At 37.1% G+C, this 21,825-nt stretch overlaps 1 protein-coding gene across 3 annotated transcripts in view; it reads left to right on the plus strand.

Moving 5' to 3' along the window:
* flt4 (fms related receptor tyrosine kinase 4) overlaps positions 1-21,825 on the plus strand; it is an 87,005-nt gene that overhangs the window by 49,603 nt on the left and 15,577 nt on the right. For all 3 annotated transcript variants that reach the window (XM_039653770.2, XM_039653771.2, XM_089134661.1), the window contains 9 exons: positions 4,035-4,161; positions 4,574-4,682; positions 7,381-7,722; positions 7,951-8,097; positions 14,216-14,347; positions 17,106-17,212; positions 17,497-17,632; positions 21,177-21,281; positions 21,368-21,481. In XM_039653770.2, coding sequence (XP_039509704.2) covers positions 4,035-4,161; positions 4,574-4,682; positions 7,381-7,722; positions 7,951-8,097; positions 14,216-14,347; positions 17,106-17,212; positions 17,497-17,632; positions 21,177-21,281; positions 21,368-21,481 — 1,319 coding nt within the window. The remainder of the gene's footprint in view (positions 1-4,034; positions 4,162-4,573; positions 4,683-7,380; positions 7,723-7,950; positions 8,098-14,215; positions 14,348-17,105; positions 17,213-17,496; positions 17,633-21,176; positions 21,282-21,367; positions 21,482-21,825) is intronic.

Genomic DNA, 21,825 nt, shown 5'->3' on the forward strand with positions numbered 1-21,825 from the left:
GGATCTGGTGCGATCGAGTTGACGTTGAGTTCAGTGTTGGCGTCGTGCCCGCGCTGTCCTCGCGGTCGGCCCGTGTTTATTTTCTCTGCAGTGCAGGCTGAGCGAGTGGCGGCTCTTCTTCCGCGCGCTGCAGATAAGGCTTATTTATAGTGTTCAGAGAGAGAGAGAGAGCCGTGTGAAGGGCCGAGGGCTGTCGTCTAAACATCAGGAAACCCGGAGACAGGCGGATCGAAGCGTCCGGATCTGATCCGGTTTGGAGGGACGTCAGCGTGATCATTCGGATTCGCTTCTGCTTACACACTCACAGCTGAGGCCGAGAGATAGTGTAGGCCCGGATGTGGGCCGGATCTGGGCCGACACTATGCTTCTGTCTGATCAGATCAGTGGATATTTGACTGGTTTTGTCCTTCTGTTGGACTCTCACACATGAATTATGTTGAATATCTGTCAGCACAATTAGATAATAGCAGTTTAGCTCAAGCAATGCTTCATGTTGTTCAGTGTGTGTGTGAAAAGAGCAGAAAACACACTTCAGGAAAACATCATCAGCTCAATCATATCTGATGTCTGAATGATTTTTGGTTTGACTGTAACTATAAAGTTTAAATAATCAGTGTAATTGTAGGAGAATTGTAGAGTCACAGCACAACTATAACGATCGTTGGATCACTTTAGAGATGATTTCCTCCAGCTGATGAACAATAAAGCCAACCAAAACTCAGCGATCCATAGCGCACATTTATAGGAAACTGATCATGTTTGTGCATTGGTGTGAACGCTAATATACTTGTCATTATAAATGCATATATATCTGGCTGTAACGGTGAGGCAAGGAGGAATCCAATTGCATTCACTAGTTTTAATAATAATAATAATAAACAAACAAAAGGGTAATCCTAGGAAAACAAAGAAACTCAGAAACACAGCTACAGTTAAACAACGACCGAAACTAAGGATAGCTGACGCGAAACAGACGTTCCGAAGCTTTGCGAGATGATTCGAAACACTGATCCGAAGCGTGATTCAAAACACCCACGTCACGTGACTACGTCTAAATTAAACTTCTAAGTGTTTCATCAGGTGGAGTGCTCCGCCGAATCAAGGTTTGATTGATAGGTCGTTCGGGAAAGATCACACATAACCATACTGATCGTGTGAGCAAAGTGCACACAGAATGCCTATTTTTAAAGTCTTGTGCTGTTTTATGAAGGCAAAAGCCATATAATGGTTTCGATTTTAGTTCATTGGCAAAATATAACGCTAGAGACCAGGTTAAATACTTTTTACAACTCATATGTTCGGCAAAAGGCGGATTCGAACTCACGTACGAGCGTATCAATAACTCTTTCACGAACTACACGCTCTATCATCTACACCACTGTAGCTGCTCATGATAGGCGTGTTTTTTATAAAAAGCCCCCCCCCCCCGTATATATATGTATACAGATTAATAGAAAGAACAGCAGAGAAATTAATATTTTTAAATAAAAATCTATAAGAAAGTGAGACATTGTGGCTTGATTTGTTTTATTAATATTATTTTTTCATGACCAAAGTTATGAAAGTTATGAGGTTACAAAAGCATCATATATTAAAAAAATACAATAATAAAAAAACAACGCATTTTTTAATGGCTCGTTGTAAAGGTTGTTTCAGATCAACACCTGCAATTGACCACTAGGTGTCGCCGTGGAGACGGGTGTCGGATTGATTCGAAGCCTTGAAACAATATAGCACATTTGGTTCAACTGTTTCATTGCTTCACGAAGCCTCGATCTGCCCATCACTAACCGAAACCCAACAACTGAAGCACAGAGGTTTAAATACACAGACAAACTAGCTAAACAAGGGAACAAGGGGGCGTGGCTAATCAGAAACACCTGGGGGAACTCATCAACAAGAAAAACTACAAAGGACTACAAAACATGGCACGGAACAGGAAATAACTGAAGTCCACACAAGACAGGAATCGTGACACTGGCTTTACGTCATGCTGACTTCGGATCAGTATCTCAGTATGTAAAGATTGTGGACAGGTCAAGAGATATTATACATTTGTTGCTTTCTATGATATCATCTTGAGTCACCATGAAATCAAAATCAATAATTCTTATTTTTTAATTGAATATTGCAGTGTTTATTCTAAATGATTTATCGGTGCACATCATTATAGTGTTAATAATGTCGCCTCAGAATCTGCAGCATCTCTTCTCTTCTGATGACGAGGGCGGGGCTATAACCTGTCACTCACATGAGATCAGCCAATAGCAAACCACAACCGTCCAATCAATTCCACAGACACACTCAAGCCCCGCCCACATGTGTTCTTGTTCCTGAAGCGTTTCACTCGATGTACGACACGATAGAGGAGAAAAGACCAGCGCAACTTCCCTTACATAAAGACTTTAACAGGAATAACTTGGCAATCCCAGAATGCACCACAACTAATTGGTAAAAAAAAAACGTATCCAAGATGGCATTCAAGTCAAAAGATGTGTTATAAATGTTGTAAAAAAGACTATACATTTATTTATTACACTCTAAGAAAAGTATTGATACAAATAGTCTAATAATATTATTTTTATAGGTTTTTGACCCATTGTGTTAATTCTTTTGAATGATTTAAAGGCTTGCGTGTGTGTGTGTGTGTGTGTGTGTCGTTCCTTACCCTGCTCTCGTCACACACAGGAAGGCAGACGCATCTCAGAGCTCTTCCTGGTGTGGGAGCTGTCCGGCATCCTGATATTCACACACACACACACACACACACACGCACACGCACACACACACACACGCACACAAACTCTCACACACACAATATTATTTATATATATATATATATATATATATATATATACTGTATATGTGTGTGTGTATGTATGTGTGTGTGTGTGTATATATACTGTATATATATTAGGGCTGTGCAAAAATTAACTGCGATTAATCGCAGTCTGTGTTTACATAATATATTTGTGTGTGCTGTATATATAAATACCTATGCATGCATGTATATAGAATTATATAAGATTATGTAGAATTATTTAAGAATTATTTTTTGCGCTTAAATTCTGTATATATATATATATATATATATATGAAGAGTTCAGATGCAAAAGCCTCTAAGTGCCATTTGAAATTTTCTTCTTTAATGATGATTTTTATCAAGCTTGTATATTTAAGTTCAGTAATTTCACTTAAATGACAATTAATAGGTAATCTTCATTGCCATTTAAGTGAAATCACTGAACTTAAATATACAAGCTTGATAAAAATGATCATTCTAGAAGAAAATTTCAAATGGCACTTAGAGGCTTTTGCATCTGAACTCTTCATATATACTGTACATAATCTATATTATATAAATATAAATATTTTATATATGAATAACACATTTTCTTAAATATATACATGCATGTGTGTGTATTTATATATACAAAATAATTATATACAGCACACACAAATATATTATATAAACACAGACTTTTATTTTGGATGCGATTAATTGCAATTAATTTTTGCACAGCCCTAATATATATATATATATATATATATATATATATATATATATATATATAAATATAAAACACACGCACACACTCACACAAACTCTCACACTCTCTCACACACACATTATTGATATTCTTAGAGTTCATACATATACATTTAAATAATAATGATCTCAGTCAATATTAGGTTGTTATCAAGCTCTTCACTTTAGAATAAATATCAAAATTATTATTAATTCCTTTAGAAGGACTAATGGGGCACCATCACCTTATATCATACATTATGCATTATTAATATTAACTATGAACCCTTATATAGTAGATCTTAGCAGTCTTCAGTGATGATGAATACAGTAGTGACTGATCAGCTAATAGTGAACGTCCACATTAACCCGAGCGCTGTAACTAACGAAGCCGCTATAGTTACTCATGTGTTCCTGTGTAGTTGTTCACTAATGAAGGAACAGTGTTATGAAGCGTCACCGCACAGTTCTTCACCGTTGTGTGTGTGTGTGTGTGTTTTGGCAGGAGTCGGAGAGGACAGCGAGACAGGATCCCCATCTGCCAGAACTGGATAGATCTGGATCCCGAACAGGCCGTCAATCCGATCGAGAGCATGGAGACCGTGACTGAGATGGTGGACGGGAAAGAAAAGGTGTCACTTCCTGTTTGAACTATTCTTATTTCCTGAAGATTTCCCATAAACGTCTGAACCTAATTGATGTGTCCGCAGCCTGAACCCGGTGCCGCCGGCTTTCCCAAACTTGCCATCCGGGGGAGTGTGTGTGTGTGTGTGCGTTACAGTTTCCACTTTCAAAATATTTAAACCCATCGTCCAGTTCTTGCTTCCTGGATGGAGACGGAATAAACACATTAACACAGCACTCACTTCCTGTTTTCTGTCACACCTGTGAGGTCACTTCCTGTGTGTGACCCTGGGAGCTGTGAGAAGCTGATTTTCCTCATTTCCACTATATCTTCCCTCGAGACTGTTGTAACAACATGAACTATTCCTTTAACAATGTCTGTTTAATCTTTAATGGGAATGTGCTCTGCTGTGTCCGCAGACCGTGGGCCGTGTGGTGATTCAGATCGCCAATGTGTCGGCCATGTACAAGTGCTCGGCAGAGAACAAAGTGGGACGTGATGAGCGATTGATATATTTCTACGTAACCAGTGAGTTTCACCAACACACTTATGCAGAGCCGAACAAAGCTAAAATATGAATTCTGTGTGTTTAATTCTTCCACTTTGTGATAGTTCACCGTATAATGAAAATAAATTTACTCACCCTGGTGTTGTTTTAATCCCGTTTCTTTCTTTTATAGAGCAGGTTTTTGGTTAAAAAAAAAAAAAAAAATGTCCCGCACGCGCTCGTCCGTATAATAGCGACTGGCATCACGCTTTTATAAAAGATGCAACAGCATCACATCAATTCATGCTGCGTCTTTTTTTAAAGATTGATGTTTGTCGCTATTCACTGAGTGCGAGCGAGATATTTATTTTTACCCAAAATTCTCCTTTTGTGGTCCAGATTACTTGAACTTCACTTCCAAAAACTGTACATTTAACAGTAGGGCTGGGTATTGAGACAAATTTCACAATTCGATTTGATTTCGATTCACAAGCTTGCACTTCAATTCGATTTCGATTACGATTCGATTCAATATTGATTATTTTGGATATCAGTTACAATAAATGGCAATTTTTCTCAAGGGAATCAAGTTGTTGTAAACTATGGGAGTCTAGTTGTAGCCTATAGGCTTCATTAGCCTAATATGAAGGTAATAATGAACTGTTTTGTAGCTATACAAACACTTAAATTACACTTTTATTTATTTTTATAATAAGAAGATTATATAAACATTTAAATGGTGGCTGTCATAAAAACTTGCCAGATTTATTCAAATATGCATTAAATATTGAAGAACATTAAGATTATAATGCATATGTAATATGGTGTATATATTTAGCAAAATGCTCCTCTCTAGAGTTATTTTTTCTAGCTGACTAACGAGTTTATGTGGGTTTTCTGAGGTAAATATGACGATGACATTGATTACAAGCTGTTTAACTGACGTCTTTCCACGGTTGAAACGTTGATTGAGTGAATCAATGTGACATGATCCGGATTTGGATAAGTTGTCCTCTATCTTTAACACACTTTCAGATGCTCATTCATGTTTATTTGGCGCTGTGACTGGTATTATTAAGCCGGAAGAGAGATCAGCGCTGCTGCTTCTCCAGAGCGATCTCACGCCACAGCGACAAAACGCTATTTATGTTTTTGAACTTCTAAAGAAAATCTAAAAAACTTCTAAAAAAGACTTTGTTTCATATCAATAGTAACAAAGGACAAAGATTATTGCGATTTTTTTTGGATGCGCGCAGCCGCGATACAATGATCCATTCATTCAAATGAAACAGGATGACTAATCGATTCTTGAGATTTAAGACTTGATATCGGTTCGTAAAAATGAGAATCGATTCATTTCGAGAAATCGATATTTATTACCCAGCCCTATTTAACAGTATTTTACTGTTTTACCGTTAGATCTATTACAGTTTACCATGCAGTAAATCTAACCAATGTTACTGTAGCATTTTTACCATCTTTTACTGTTAAAATACAATATATAATAATAAGTGTGCCGCACATGTCCTGAAAAGTGAAGCCAAAGCGTTTTAATCGCCCCCTGGTGGCTGGATGCAGTACAGGTCATTAGCCCCGCCCCCTCCATATAAGTGAATGGGACTAGGAAATCCATTTAGACTTCAAATAATTTTTTCAAAAGATGGTTTCTGTCATTTTAGGTGGGACGTGCTGGATTTTGAAGCGTTCGTTTTTCCAATAAGTTTGGTTTTAGTTAGTTATTTGATGCTGTATAAACAGGGTGTGCCCTGTGGGACGTCGGGGCTGCGGCTACACCCCATAACGACGTAATCAGCAACTACCGTTTCTAGGATATTTGGGCTTCATTTTCCTACAGTATATGGAAGTGGACATATGTCGTCCATCTTACAGTCTATGGCACAGACACACACATTAATGAGACCTCTAGTTGAGTGGTTTAGGCAAGGCAAGTTTATTTATATAGCCCATTTCATACACATTGGTAATTCAAAGTGCTTTACATAGAAATCAGAATAATTAAAACAATTTATCCAGGACAGGTGCACCATTAGTTGCGTTTCTTTCCTATTACTCACTTAATAACGTTGGGTTAAAAATAACCCAATGAGTAACCCAACTATGGGGTGGTATAGCACCTTCCCAACTGTGGGTTAAGTTAACCCAGTGCATTGGGTTAAAAGTCAGTTAAGTAGCGGTTAAGTTAACTTTATTTTTATTCATGTTATTATTTAAATGAAAAAAATGAAGAGTTCAGATGCAAAAGCCTCTAAATGCCATTTGAAATTTTCTTCTTTACTGATGATTTTTATCAAACTTGTATATTTAAGTTCAGTAATTTTACTTAAATAACAATTAATAGGTAATTATCATTGCCATTTAAGTGAAATCACTGAACTTAAATATACAAGTTTGATAAAAATCATCAGTAAAGAAGAAAATTTCAAATGGCATTTAGAGGCTTTTGCATCTGAACTCTTCAAATACACATAGTTTTTAAAATACAGATTGTTTATTTGTATATATCAACAAATATGTCTCAAACAAATACATTTTTAAATTACAAACTAAATATCGGGGAGTCAATACACATTATTGTGAACATACGTATTTAACCCAACAGCCGGGTTATTACAAAAAAATTACCCAACGATTTTTTTTAATTTTAAATAACCCAACATGTGTAACCCAATGGCTGGGTTAAAAAAATAACCCAACGTTTGTTTTTTTTTTACCGCGCAGCTATCCCAGAAGGCTTCGGGATCGAGACGGAGCCCTCTGAGGATCCTCTGGAGCAGGATCTGGTGCGCCTGAAGTGTAACGCAGATAACTACACCTACGAGAACCTGCGCTGGTACCGCCTGGACCCGCAGGCCGTTCCTCCAGAGCTGGACTGCAAGAGTCTGCACCAGTACGCCGAGGCTCTGGGCGGGAATCTGTCCTTCCACACCGCCAGCAACAACTGGGTCCTGGAGCTCAGCATCACCAGCATCCAGCTGCAGGACGAGGGCAACTACGTGTGCGAGGTGCAGAACCGGCGCACTGGGGAGAAACACTGCCACCGCAAGTACATCCCAGTCAAAGGTGAAGCGCGTTCATATCTCACTCGCACACAGTTCAGTATCAGTTCAGACTCCCAAACCTAAGCTACTTCTGAAACCACATGCACTCACACTCACCGAAAGCATTATTAGGAACGCCTGTTCAATTTCTCGTTAATGCAATTATCTAATCAACCAATCACATCTCATTTTCTAAACTACAGCGAATGAGCTCTGATAAACTCCCTCTCTCTCTCTCTCTGGGTCCCAGCACTGGAGGCTCCTCGATACCGGCACAACCCCAGCAATCAGACGGTGAATGTGAGCGAGTCTCTGCAGATGGAGTGTGATGTGGAGGGCACGCCGTCTCCACAGCTGTCCTGGTTTAAAGACAACCAACCCCTGCATCAGATCTCAGGTCCCAGCACTCTTACTAGCGCACTTTATACTAGCTGTCTTCAACATGTACTGCTGTCTAAATTAATCATATTGTGTACATGCACAACATTTTATGTTTATTAGTGATTGGGACCTTAACAAATAGAGTTTCTATCCGTCGTTTCTTGCTGTCGTAATGTCTTCGCAACACCATTTTCAGATTTTCGTCAATCATTTTTACAGTTCAGTCTGATTGAAATTAAATGTATTTTAACTGAATTTGAATGCAAATGAATTTTGTTTTGATTTGATAAACAAATTTTAATGCTTTTTTTAATTAAATGTGTTTAATTGACTTGCAGTAGGACATGATATTACAAAAAGTGCACTTAAAGGATTAGTTCACTTTTAAAAAAACATTTGCTGATAATTTACTCACCCCCGTGTCATCCAAGATGTCCATGTCTTTCTTTCCTCAGTCGAAAAGAAATGAAGGTTTTTGATGAAAACATTCCAGGATTTTTCTCCATATAATGGACTTCAATGGGAACCAAACGGTTCAAGGTCCAAAAGACAGTTTCAGTGCAAACTGTTCAAAGGGCTTTAAACGATTCCTGTTCGAACTCGTTCATCAAAGTGAACAAATCTTTTTCCGAGTCAATTCGTTCATTTAGTTCTTTGAATGAACCAAATGACATGAAAAAAGATTCGTTCATTTTGATGAACAGGAGAGTCATGAACGCGCATCACAGAACAGAGCAAGGCGAGCATTTGAGCTTATAAAACTTAAACTTTGTTATTTATTTATTAAACGAGCGATCGTTTCGCTTGATAAGACCCTTATTCATCGTCTGGAGTCGTTTAAAGCCCTTTGAACAGTTTGCACTGAAACTGTCTTTTGAACCGTTTGGTCCCTATTGAAGTCCATTATATGGAGAAAATCCTGGAATGTTTTCATCAAAAACCTTAATTTCTTTTCGACTGAAGAAAGAAAGACATGGACATCTTGGATGACACGGGGGCGAGTAAATTATCAGCAAAAGTTTTTTTTTTTTTAAAGTGAACTACTTCAGAAATATTGTCATTGAAGTGTCCCCTTAAATGGCCTTTAATTATAATTATATAATCATCAAGTAAGCTTTGCCAAAAGTACACTTTTAAGATTTGAAGCACACAAAAAGTATGTTTTCAATACAGTTAAGCACACTTGTGTTTCCCGAGGCAGAACTGATAGACCAGTGAATGTTGTGAAGTAATTGTGTCTTTACATTGACCCTGATCGAGCTATATAACTGTATTACTGGCTGAGAACGACTAGAGCTCCCTTATTCCCACAACACCCTTATTCCCACAACACCATTTTCATATCGTCCTATCGTCAGCCTGTGAGATCGGCGATACACGATATTATCGTGAGGGGGCGGGGCTAACTTATTTGATTATTAACTTGATTATTTAGCCTACTCATTAATTTGCTTGTTTTATTAGCCTACTTCGTTTTATATACGAGAATCTTTTTTTCTATTTTGCTAGCAAAGGTGGAGTGTTTATTAATAGGATCAGGTTATTTCCTGGTATAGTGAAGTAAAAAAAAGAGATCCTAATCCTTTTGTTTGTCAACGGGAAATTTACGGACACATTAGCCTATCCTCATGCCGTTACATGCAGCATTTTGGTCTATTTCTGCACGAGATGAAAACACGTTTTAATAATTTCTTGGGTCAGAAAGAGTCGGAGTTTGCGATATGTGCCCCCCGTGCGTTCTCTGCGCACTTCACATGCGCACTTCAGTAAGCACGAAGTACGCGGGTTAATGTGTTTTAAATGCCGATAGAAACAAGAGCAAGGGTCAAACGTCTAGCTGAGTCGATCGGTTTATACTTATACTTATGACTTGACTCTGATAAAGGAAACGTTTACATGACCACATGCATTGTCAAGTTTATTCAACATAATCAGGTTAAGAACGTCGTCGCATGTAAACGCGCTCTATCTCTGAAAGTGAAAGTAAAAACGGACTGCTTTCGGCATCTGCATTAACGCCGCGTTCCCTCAGAGACGACGATGATAACGGTAACTATAATACTATTTTAGTGATATTATTATTAATACTATTTAGTAATTGTATTGTTTTTAGTGTTAGTGTCATTAAACGTTTTGTTAATGTGTTACAGAAACAAATACTGACGAACAACGATGCCGTTTTCATCTTGGATCTGTAGGAAATTTAATTTTGCGTCTGTTAAAACGAGCAGACTTGATAATTTGTGAATGGATCACCTTGCGATTGAATTTTGATGTGGGATGTTTTTTAGTCTGTTTTAAAAACATTCTCTAAGAGGAGTCCTCATTAGTGCGTGTGTTGTTGTAATTGTTATGAGGTGATGTCGTTGTAAATTTAGGCAAGGCAAATTAATTGTAGTTCCTAATATTCATTTAATAACAATATAGCTTTATAATAATAATAATAGGCATAATAATAATAATTTAATACATTATGGTAAAACGAGCCAATTATCGTATTGATATCGTCAAAGGCATCTGCCATCGGCGATATGTCAGACTATCGTCGATACACGATACTATCGTCTATCGGCACAACCCTAGTTTCAATACCATAAATACATTGTACCTAAAAATGTATTACAGTTTTTTTTATTCGCTTTGGTACTATTTCCACAAGTAAGGTGTATATTTTCAAAACTCTTAGTACAAAAACCCAAACTGATCACACTTGTAACGCAGCTATAGTCATTCTTTCAAAACCTGATGTAATGATTTCAGTCAGTTGCACATGTTTTCAGTCCACATAATAATTATTTCAAACACAAGATTATTGTAATATGTAATGAGAACATTTGGTTTAATCACTGAAACACAACAATATGATCTTCTTTCAGTTTAGTACTTTTAACAATCAGTTCATCCAACAGCAAACAATGCAAGATACATGTTTCAAATCAGCCTTAGAAGTGCTGAAATGAATATGCTACAGTACTATAAAAGACAGATTACACAGTTTTACTGTAACATTAGGCAATACACTTACAGTACCCAACATTTACATAATCTATCATTTATAAATATCCATCATATATGTAATCAAGTGAAGGATCAATGAAGACATGCTTTACAATTATTTAGGCAAATTACTGTATAGTTTTTATTTTTCAGATAACATATGTATACTTTCTGTAATCAAATGTAACTAAATGAGAACAAAACATAACATTTAGTGCACACATTACAGTAAATTACTGTAATTTGGATCAAGCCTGTCCTGAGCATTTGGCCATAGATTCTTGTCCACATCACAATGAATGTTACAGTATATAGTGGCCAATTGTGGTTCCCACTATGTGAAATCAATTAGCTATAACGAGTATTCATCAGGTGTGGTTACATGTAATTTAAATATTCATGCAAACACACATTTTATTTCTGTAGTTCTTAAAATCCATATACTGTATATTGCTGAAATGAAAATCTATAGGTTTACCAAATGATTAATTGATTAAACATTAAGATCAGTTGGATTAAATAATAGACAAAAGTATTAAACTGAACAAAAAGAGATGCGAATCAAAAGTTTGATAGCAAGAGCTTTATGAAAGGCAGTTACTGTGAATGAAACAATAATGTAGATGAAACACTTATTTTGTGTTGTGAAAAGGATACTTTGCGATTGTGTGAATTGTACTAACACAGTTGAAAACATGATGAAATGTTTGACAAAAGTGCACTTTTGATGATCTGTTGTGATTTAAGCACTAAGAGTTTTGAAAATGTACACCTTACTTGTGAAAATAGTACCAAAGCGAATGAAAAAAACGGTATTATATTTTGCCGCATGAACACAGTAGTAGAGACACCTAATATAACGTTTGTGAATAATAATGTGAATATGAGATTGTGAATCATCTATTTCTTCCATTTCTCTGCATGTTTTTCAGCCCTCCTTCAAATGAACATAAATGTACTATTGAAAAGCGACCCCATTACAGATTACATTATGCGCACCGCAGCAATCCCCTCTAGCTTAGCACATTTAAATAGGAACACACTTATTCATGAGCACAACACACACACACACACACTAAACTGATCTCCAGTGCTGGAGTAAAGCATTCAGGACTGGCGTATAAACAGCTCTGGGAATGTGTGTGTGGGCCGCGAGTGAATGCATGTACAGATTGTGGAAATGTGTTATGCGGAGGATATTATATCGCGAGTGCAAGAGTTAGCTTGTTCTTTTAGCAGGAGTGTGTGTGTGTGACTGGAATGTGTTAAAGACCACAGACTTAAAAAAAATAAATAAAAAAGGTTGCATTTTGAGTTTCTGGATCCGGCTACAAACACACGGACGTGGTATGGCAAGCCGTTTGAACTTTTATTCATTTCCACGATATGAATTCTTGATATCAAAAAATGTAATTGTTGAATTGCTGATATCTGTAATTGTATTTTCTCTAGTGAAATGTCACTATAGGCTGCCATTCAAAATGAATTGATTTTACTAGTTGAAATATCATTTTTTATAACATTGTTACTAGTAAAAATGTGAATTCCTGATATCAATAATTAAATTGTCGCTAGTTGAAATGTATATTCTTGATATCAAAATTTTTTTATTTTTTTTTTGATATCTGAAAATGTATTTCTGATATCTATATGATTTCAGATATCTAAAATGGCTTTCTTACTAGTAACAATCACATTCATGATATCAGAAATTAACATTGTCTCTAGTGAAAATTTAATTATTGAGATGAGCAAATCAATTGTTGATATCAAGAATAGACATTTCAACTAGTAACAATTTAATTCTTGATATCTAAAATAAAGGTTTTTAGTATAGTAATAATTGTATTTCTGATATGTGAAATTGGTATTTCAACTTGATATCAAAAATGTATTTTGAATGGCAGCCTATGGTGACATTTCACTAGTGAAAATACAATTACAGATATCAACAATTATATTGTTGATATCTGGAATAATATTTCCACTAGTAACACTGCTGATTCTTGATATCAACAATTTATATCCTGGGAATGGCAATAGGCTTTTGACTTTTATATGAACTCTTGATAGCAACAACTACATTTTCACTAGTTAAAATGATACTAATTGATATCAGGAATTAGATTTCTCCTATTAACAATGAAAAGTTTTGATATCAGGAATAACATTTCCACTGGTAACAATGCTGATTCTTGATATCAACAATATTGAATCAAAACTTTTTATTGTTAGTAGGAGAAATCTAATTCCTGATATCAATCAGTATCATTTTAACTAGTGAAAATGTAGTTGTTGCTATCAAGAGTTCATATCCTGCGAATGATTAAAAGTCAAAACGGCTTGCCTATTGCCATTCCCAGGATATAAATTGTTAATATCAAGAATTATAGCTTTTACTAACTGAAATTCAACCATTAATATCAATAATTATAGTTTTCACAAGTTAGAGTTGAATTGTTAATAATATCAAGAATGACAATTGTTACTAGAAGAAATCTAATTCCTGATATCAATAACTATTTAACTAGTGAAAATGTAGTTGTTGATATCAAGAATTCCCGATTGAAAGTTAAAGCGGCTTGCCGTAGACGTGCGAGTCTTCCGGCGTCACGCGCTTCTGCTTATTGTCGCTGTATAAATGCAGTCTGTAATGATGCTTGATTTGAACTGTTGTGTATTTTGTCGTTTTAGATATGAAGAGTTCAGATGCAAAAGCCTCTGAAATTTTCTTCTAAAATGACCATTTTTATCAAGCTTGTATATTTAAGTTCAGTAATTTCACTTAAATGACAATTAATAGGTAATTATCATTGCCATTTAAGTGAAATCACTGAACTTAAATGTACAAGCTTGATAAAAATGGTCATTTTAGAAGAAAATTTCAAATGGCACTTAGAGGCTTTTGCATCTGAACTCTTCAAATATTATTATAAACGGAAATTGGTTTGTAGCGCAAATATTCTTTATAAAAAAATAAAATGACCCACAGGAAGGGTGAGGGTGTTTCCTGCTTTATAGAAGTTAATTTTGTACATTGTTTCTCGCTGAACCAGTTCAGGGGTAGATAGATAGTGAAGGTGTTGATGATTGAAGAACATGATTGTGTGTTTGACCGTTCTGTGGATGTGTAACAGGGATCCTGCTTCAGGACTCCAACCGGACTCTCAGCATTCAGCGGGTGCGAGAGGAGGACGCCGGTCTGTACACCTGCTCCGCCTGCAACCAGAGGGGCTGCGTTCAGTCCTCGGCCACGGTGTCCGTCATCGGTGAGAACCTCCAGGGGGCGCTGTAGGATACAGTTCACTCTTCAGTTTACCCAGACTGCAGCATAGAGTCGGCCCAGATCCGGTGCAGATGAGCCCGGATGTGGGCCGGATCTGGGCCGACACTATGCTGCTGCATGGAAAGTCCTTTAGTTGAGCATAAACAGTAGGAACAAGCTCACACACTTTTGTTTATATTGCGGGTCGGGGGCAGTGGTGGCTCCAGGATATTTTCTAAACAATCCCAAAAAAAAAAAAAAAAAATACTTAATTGAATTTAAAATATATATTCCCTTTTTCAATCGTACAACGCAAATATGCTAACAAAAAATGGTTAAATCTATTAAAAGCATATTAGCATCATGCTTTGATCTATTTTCACAATTCAACACTTTAATAATTGTACTTTAGTACATTTTCTGAAAATAGATATTTTAGAAAAACATACTTGTGAAAATTCTGTTTATTTGCGCTGTACTTAAAATATATGTTTTTGGTATATTTTTAACTGTGTGCTGGAAATGATCACTATGACATTCAAAATACACTATAGTATATTGTACAAAAGTAATATGCATTTGTTGTTTGGATAAAGCCAAAGGTATTACTGAGCATATTTCCACTCAAATATAATACACTTATGGTATATTGCTTATGTGTTTCAAAAGACACTCGCAATTAATTTATAATGTACTTGTAATGCAAATAAAGTACTCTTTAATATCACTAATCAAGCATGTAATTAGTCCCTACACAGACATACACAATAACTTGTCGACTTGCAGTCCCATATATATATTATAACAGGGCTTTAAAATGGCTGTAAGCTAAATTAAGGAACGCCTTACGCTTTTAAAACTAAACAAAATGGAAAATAGCGCGGGTGTCGAGACGTGTTTACAAAAGTTGAACTTTTGACCTGACACAGCAAAGTCTGCAGTCTTTTTCTTCATATTTAATAGCTCTCCAATATGATCGTTGTTGATGAGGAGCTTGTGATCACTATTCGCTAATAACTTGACTTCTATATTTTTACCCTTGTGCAAAAGTTACACATTAATGGACAAAATGGTCTTAAAAATGCACAGACAGTTTGGTCTCATTTTAAAGAAGATTATTGATGAAGTAAAACAAGTTTAGAAGGTTAAAGCAAAAAAAAAAAAAAAGTTTATGAAATGATTGTGAATCATTTATATTTTACTATATAAAATGTATATTTTATGAAACATGTTGAACTCTAAAACTGCTAGAAAATTAAAGCCATAAATCTAAACAAGTCGTGTTTCAAATTTGAGGTTGATATCACAAAAAATGAGCTTTCAGAGAGAGTGTGTTTGGGCGCAGTAACACATCTTTCCCACTAGATGCAGCAAAGCTCACCGGGACGCCGCGGCTGGATCTGGGATTTGCCGTGGAGATTATAATTTTTTTTAAATAAAATCTTGAAGCCTTGAACAAATATTGCATAATTTGACAATTTAATGGCCCTGGGATTAAAAATTTGAGTTTTAATGGGGATTCAAAACATTGTTGAGAGGAACAATTGTGTGTTACTAGTGTAAAAGTGGTTTATTAAACGAAATGGGGATGAAATAGTAAAATTCCAATAAAAATGCACACCTGTGCCCAAATATGCAGTTAATAACAAAATTATCAAACAAACAAAACTGAAAAAGACAAAAAATATCCATAAGGTCGCATGAGGGTTAAACACAGGGTTAAATTCTACACCCTAACTCTAACCCTGACTAATCTGGCGTTTACACGACACCAAAACTTTTCATGTCCGTTCATTCACAGCAGAGTTTTGGGGGCCTGCAGCCTAAAAAACGCAAACTTATGAATTTGTGAAAAGGTTTTTTTTTTTTTTTTTTATTGAAACAGTATCAATTTACAAACTCAAATAGGGAACAATACTATCATACAAAAATAAACCATTCATATATCAGTGCATATACGCCTATGCTTACATAGGTTACAAAAAACAAACAAACAAAAACAATTGCATAATTAGTACAATAATCAAAAGCAAAATTCAAACATTTAAGGGGGTTACAAAGTGCAAGGGAAAAAAAATACAATTTAGAACAAAAAAAAAAGCGAACAAACTTAAAAATTAGAAAGAAAGAGACTCATACATGTTTTTATACAGTTTACAGAGGGACTGGTTATCTTTGGATAAGTATTTAATGGATGCTAAATAAATCTTTAATTCATTTTTAAAACAAGTTATAGAGGGTTTACAATTGTTCCACTTGCTTTTATGAATATGATTGACATCATGCACATAGTCTATAGTGTTTCTTTATAAAGTGACAGCGCCATCTCCTGGCCTGGTAGCAGAATACAGCGCTTTCGTCGCGTCCGTGGATCCGTGTGAACGGGATCGTTCTGACACTGTTGCAAAAACGTTTCTGTTTTTAATACATCGTTGTCTTTGAACTTTGAACCTTTTGAACTTTTAATTTGAAATGAACATGCATTATTTAGTCTTTTATCACCTTCATGCATCTCTTCTTTACCATTTAAACATTTGTGTATTTAAATATTAACCATGAAATATGTAATAATTTTGTAAATGGCTACGTTTGTTTTTAGATAACTGTTACAGATTCAAATTCACATGGAATATAATTTTAATTAGTTAAAAAATATGATTTTGTAGGACCTTTTACATGCAATTAGAAGAATCGTTTTTAGAAGAGGTGAGCTTTTATGTTCATGTTTTTAAGCTAACACAAGTACACGTTGTGTCTGCCAGGCTCTGATGACAAGACCAATGTAGAAATAGTGATTCTCATCGGGACGGGGGTCATCGCCGTCTTCTTCTGGGTCCTTCTCCTCGTCATCTTCTGCAACGTGAAGCGGGTCAGTGCACTCTTCATCTCTCCAGGCACTCTCCATGTATCCGATCGGTTGCATGTACAGTGTTTTATCTGCATGTCAGGAGTCCTTGAGTGTCTCGTAAGGTGCCGATAAATAAAATATATTATTATTACTATTAATAAATCACAACAGCTCGATTTAATTACAAAATGCAATTCCAGCAATAAAGCCTTTCCTTCAGCGAAACCAGCTCAGCATGAGTAGCGTAGTCAGCGCCTCGCTCTTCTGGATCATCCAGAAGTAATGCTTATGATGTTGTCCTGCAGGTGAACCCGGCCGATATCAAGACCGGCTATCTGTCCATCATCATGGACCCGGGAGAAGTGCCGCTGGAGGAGCAGTGTGAATACCTGCCCTACGACTCCAGCCAGTGGGAGATATCCAGAGACCGGCTGCGGCTCGGTACTGTTCGACACTAACACACAACAGTCACGAGTTGATACATACATCCCTCTCTCACTTTGATAGCACTTAGCTTAGCCCAGTTCATTCCACAGGATCCAAGCAGAGATGAAGTTAGAAGAGACCAAACACATCCACGTTTTCCCTATTTAAAGACAGTTACACGAGTATAAAGGAAACACAAAATGAAACTTGCCGCTTTTCTAAGAGTGTAAAATGGATAACTACACTCACCAGGAACACCTGTTCAATTTCTCATTAATGCAATTATCTAATCAACCAATCACATGGCAGTTGCTTCAATGCATTTAGGGGTGTGGTCCTGCTCAAGACAATCTCCCGAACTCCAAACTGAATGGGAAAGAAAGGGGATTTAAGCAGTTTTGAGCGTGGTATGGTCACAATCTGCTCAGTTACTGGGATTTTCACACACAACCATTTCTAGGGTTTACAAAGAATGGAGTGAAAAGGGAAAAACATCCAGTATGCGATGGCAGTCCTGTGGGCCAAAATGCCTTGTTGATGCGAGAGGTCAGAGGAGAATGGGCCGACTGATTCAAGCTGATAGAAGAGCAACTTTGACTGAAATAACCACTCGTTACAACCGAGGTATTCAGCAAAGCAGGAGACCCCACCGGGTACCACTCATCTCCACTACAAACAGTGCCGATCCTGACCTCCCTGGGGCCCTAAGCAAAATTCTGCTAAGGGGCCCTCTACCTGACCCGTGACGCCGTGACGTGAGCTCATTGATATCAAGAATTAACTTTTGTACAAGTGAACATGTAATTCCTGATATCAAAAATAGACATTGGTAGATAAAAATGTAACTAAGGGGCCTTACTAGTAAAAAATAATCAAGAATTCACATTGAAAATAGTAAAAAAAAAAAAAAATGATATTTTTGATATCAAAAATACATAAACTGTGAATGAATAAAAGCAAAAATGGCTTGCCATGGCATGTTAAAGTTTTTTTTATTTTTATTATGCATGTTGAAGCAATTCTTGATTTATGGTTATTATTTACTGAGGGATGTGCATCCATATTGACCAGTATGTCCAGCTTATCAACAATTTAAATTCAATATAGCCTATATATCAATAGTCAATCAATGTCAAATTGTCAATCTTGCTTTCTATCTTGCATAATTAGTGCTGCTGCAGTTGTTTAGAATGTTTAACTACACATTGACTGAGACTAGATAATCAGTGTCTTGTTTTAAAAGTATGTATGTATAATGTGTACTTTGAGGAGAGGAGTGCCATCATATCCCGTCCATATATTGTACAGTATGTCCACATATATTTCTGCTTGAAAAAATGCGCGTTTCATTTCGTGCACGCGCATATGAACACGCATGATAGCCTACACGCGACGCGGTTATCTTTTCCGAGCTGCAGTAAACAAACACCGTTGCGCAACTTGCACTTTGTTGTTTATCAAAAACAAACGTAATAAATAATTGTATTTTACTCTCACTTTTGTCAGTCAGGCACAAAGAGAAGTGATGCAAGAGATGCACTGCCTGTCTGCCCAGCTAGGTCAGCAAGACCGAAAAAACACAATAGAAATGCACATAAACTTAACTTTACTTTGCTGACTGACATCAAACTTGGAGAGGAGAGAACACAAGTTTACCTAAATGTTGTTCCCGCAATTCACTCTCATGTTTTTTCTTCTTTCTCTCATCGTGACCAGAGGGATAGTTTCGCTTCATTTTGTCAACATTAATTGACGCGCTATGACACGAGGAGGGGGAGGCGGGGCCTTGAGTAATTTGCGGGGCCCTACGCAGCTTGCGTAGTGAGCGTATAGGGCGGATCGGCTCTGACTACAAATAGGATAAAGAGCCGACAATTTGCAAGAGCTCACCAAAATTGGACAGTTGAAGACTGGAGAAATGTTGCCTGGTCTGATGAGTCTGGATTTCTGTCTGGATTTCACATTCAGATGATTTTGCGTAAACAGAATGAGAACATGGATCATCATGCCTTGTTCCCACTGTGCAGGCTGGTGGTGGTGGTGTAATGGTTTTCTTGGCACACTTTAGGCCCCTTAGTGCCAATTGGGCATCGTTTAAATGCCACGGCCTACCTGAGCATTGTTTCTGACCATGTCCATCCCTTTATGGCCACCATGACCCCATCCTCTGATAATGCACCATGTCACAAAGCTGGAATCATTTCAAATTGGTTTCTTGAACATGTCAATGAGTTGACTGTACCAATATGGCCGCCACAGTCACCAGATCTCAACCCAATAGAGCATCTTTGGGATGTGGTGGAACGAGAGCTTCATCCCACAAATCTCCATCGACTGCAAGATGCTATCCTATCAATATGGGCCGACATTTCTAAAGACCTTGTTGAATCAATGCCACGGAGAATTAAGGCCGTTCTGAAGGTGAAAGGGGGTCAAACACAGTATTAGTGTGTTCCTAATAATCCTTTAGGTGAGTGTATAATGTATGCGGAATAGCACTTGGGGGCACTTCGAATCTGCACAGTAATATCGTCAGGTCATCAGTGAGAGGGAGAGGATTTTCAAGAGTGATGATATTACGAGTCGAAGAGCTCCCAAGTGCCATTCCACCATACATTATAGTTGTCCATTTTACACTCTTAGAAAAGTGATTGAGACGAGAGAGGGATGTATCAACTCGTCCTAGTTAAAGGGATACTCCACTTTTTTTTTGGAAATAAGCTCATTTTACCACTCCCCCAGAGTTAAACAGCTGCGTTTTACCGTTTTCGAATCCATTCAGCCGATTTTCTGATATTTAGAAGAATATCAGTAAACAGACAGTTTCTGGTCCCATTGACTTCCATAGTATATTTTTTTCCTACAATAAGTCAATGAGACCAGAAAATGTCTGGTTACAGATATTCTTCTAAATATCAGAAAATCGTCTGAATGGATTCGAAAACGGTAAAACCCAACTGTTTAACTCTGGGGGAGTGGTAAAATAAGCCTATTTCCAAAAAAAAAAAGTGGAGTATCCCTTTACGGCAATAACAGTTTAATATGAAAAAACGGTGTTCCTTTAAATATTTTCAAGGTAGTCTAAAAATCCCCCTGTAGTCAATAATTGAATTCCTTATAACTCATCTTTGATCACCAAAATGACATATTTAAATGTTTTTTTTTCATTGATTTGTTTTAGTTATCCTTTAAAATAGCTTGAATGTAACTTTACACCCTTCTATGAATATGCAAATGAGCCCCGCCTCCACTCACTCAGAGATCCACTGGTTGATGATCACACGTTGATCTGATTGGTTACAAGGTGGTTTGTGACGTCAGAAACACCAAAGCGTGTTTTTGAGACTGTCTTTGGTTCACTGCAGTTTTAAGGAGGAAATACTCAGCAATGCTGTCCACTTATCAACTTACACATGGTGTGTGTGTGTTAAAGCGGATTAAACACACCACACACACACATAAACAACATTAAACACTGGATTTACACCACAGGGGGACTTTAAATCAACATTTTAAGAATCACAATTTCCCAACACTTCTTCTGTGTGTGTGTTTGCAGGGAAGGTGCTGGGACATGGAGCGTTCGGGAAGGTGATCGAAGCTTCAATGTTTGGACACGACAAGAAAACCCCCTCACACACAGTGGCTGTGAAGATGCTGAAAGGTTCGGTCTCACCCATACACTACTGCAGTGAACACAGAAATACCGTTGACTCTCACACACGTTTACTGAAGTGTTGTGTATGACAGAGGGAGCCACCGCCAGCGAACACAAGGCGCTGATGTCAGAACTGAAGATCCTCATTCACATTGGAAACCATCTCAACGTGGTCAACCTTCTCGGAGCGTCTACCAAACCCAACGGTAGGGGTCATCCGTCATAACACAGATCCTCTGTTCCTGTACGCAGATTCCCAGACAGCAACATCGGCTACGCTAAAACTAACGATGTTCACACAGCGTATTGTAACGGTTCAGATCCGATCTGTGTGTTTATCCATCGTTCTCTGTAATATTTGCATTGGTTTCTATGGCAATGGCAAAAGCTACAACAAAAACCACAACATGTGGATTCAACACGGCCCAGATGTGGGCCGACACTGTGGACTGTCGGTCCAAATCTGATTTTTGTGCATATCCGATTGAAACCAGATCAGATTAAGCTAGTGTGAATGGCCAAAAATCACACGAAATGCAATTTTTATAAA

This window comes from Pimephales promelas, chromosome 9, assembly GCF_988280905.1.
Source record: "Pimephales promelas chromosome 9, fPimPro1.hap1.1, whole genome shotgun sequence".
NCBI lineage: Eukaryota > Metazoa > Chordata > Actinopteri > Cypriniformes > Leuciscidae > Pimephales > Pimephales promelas.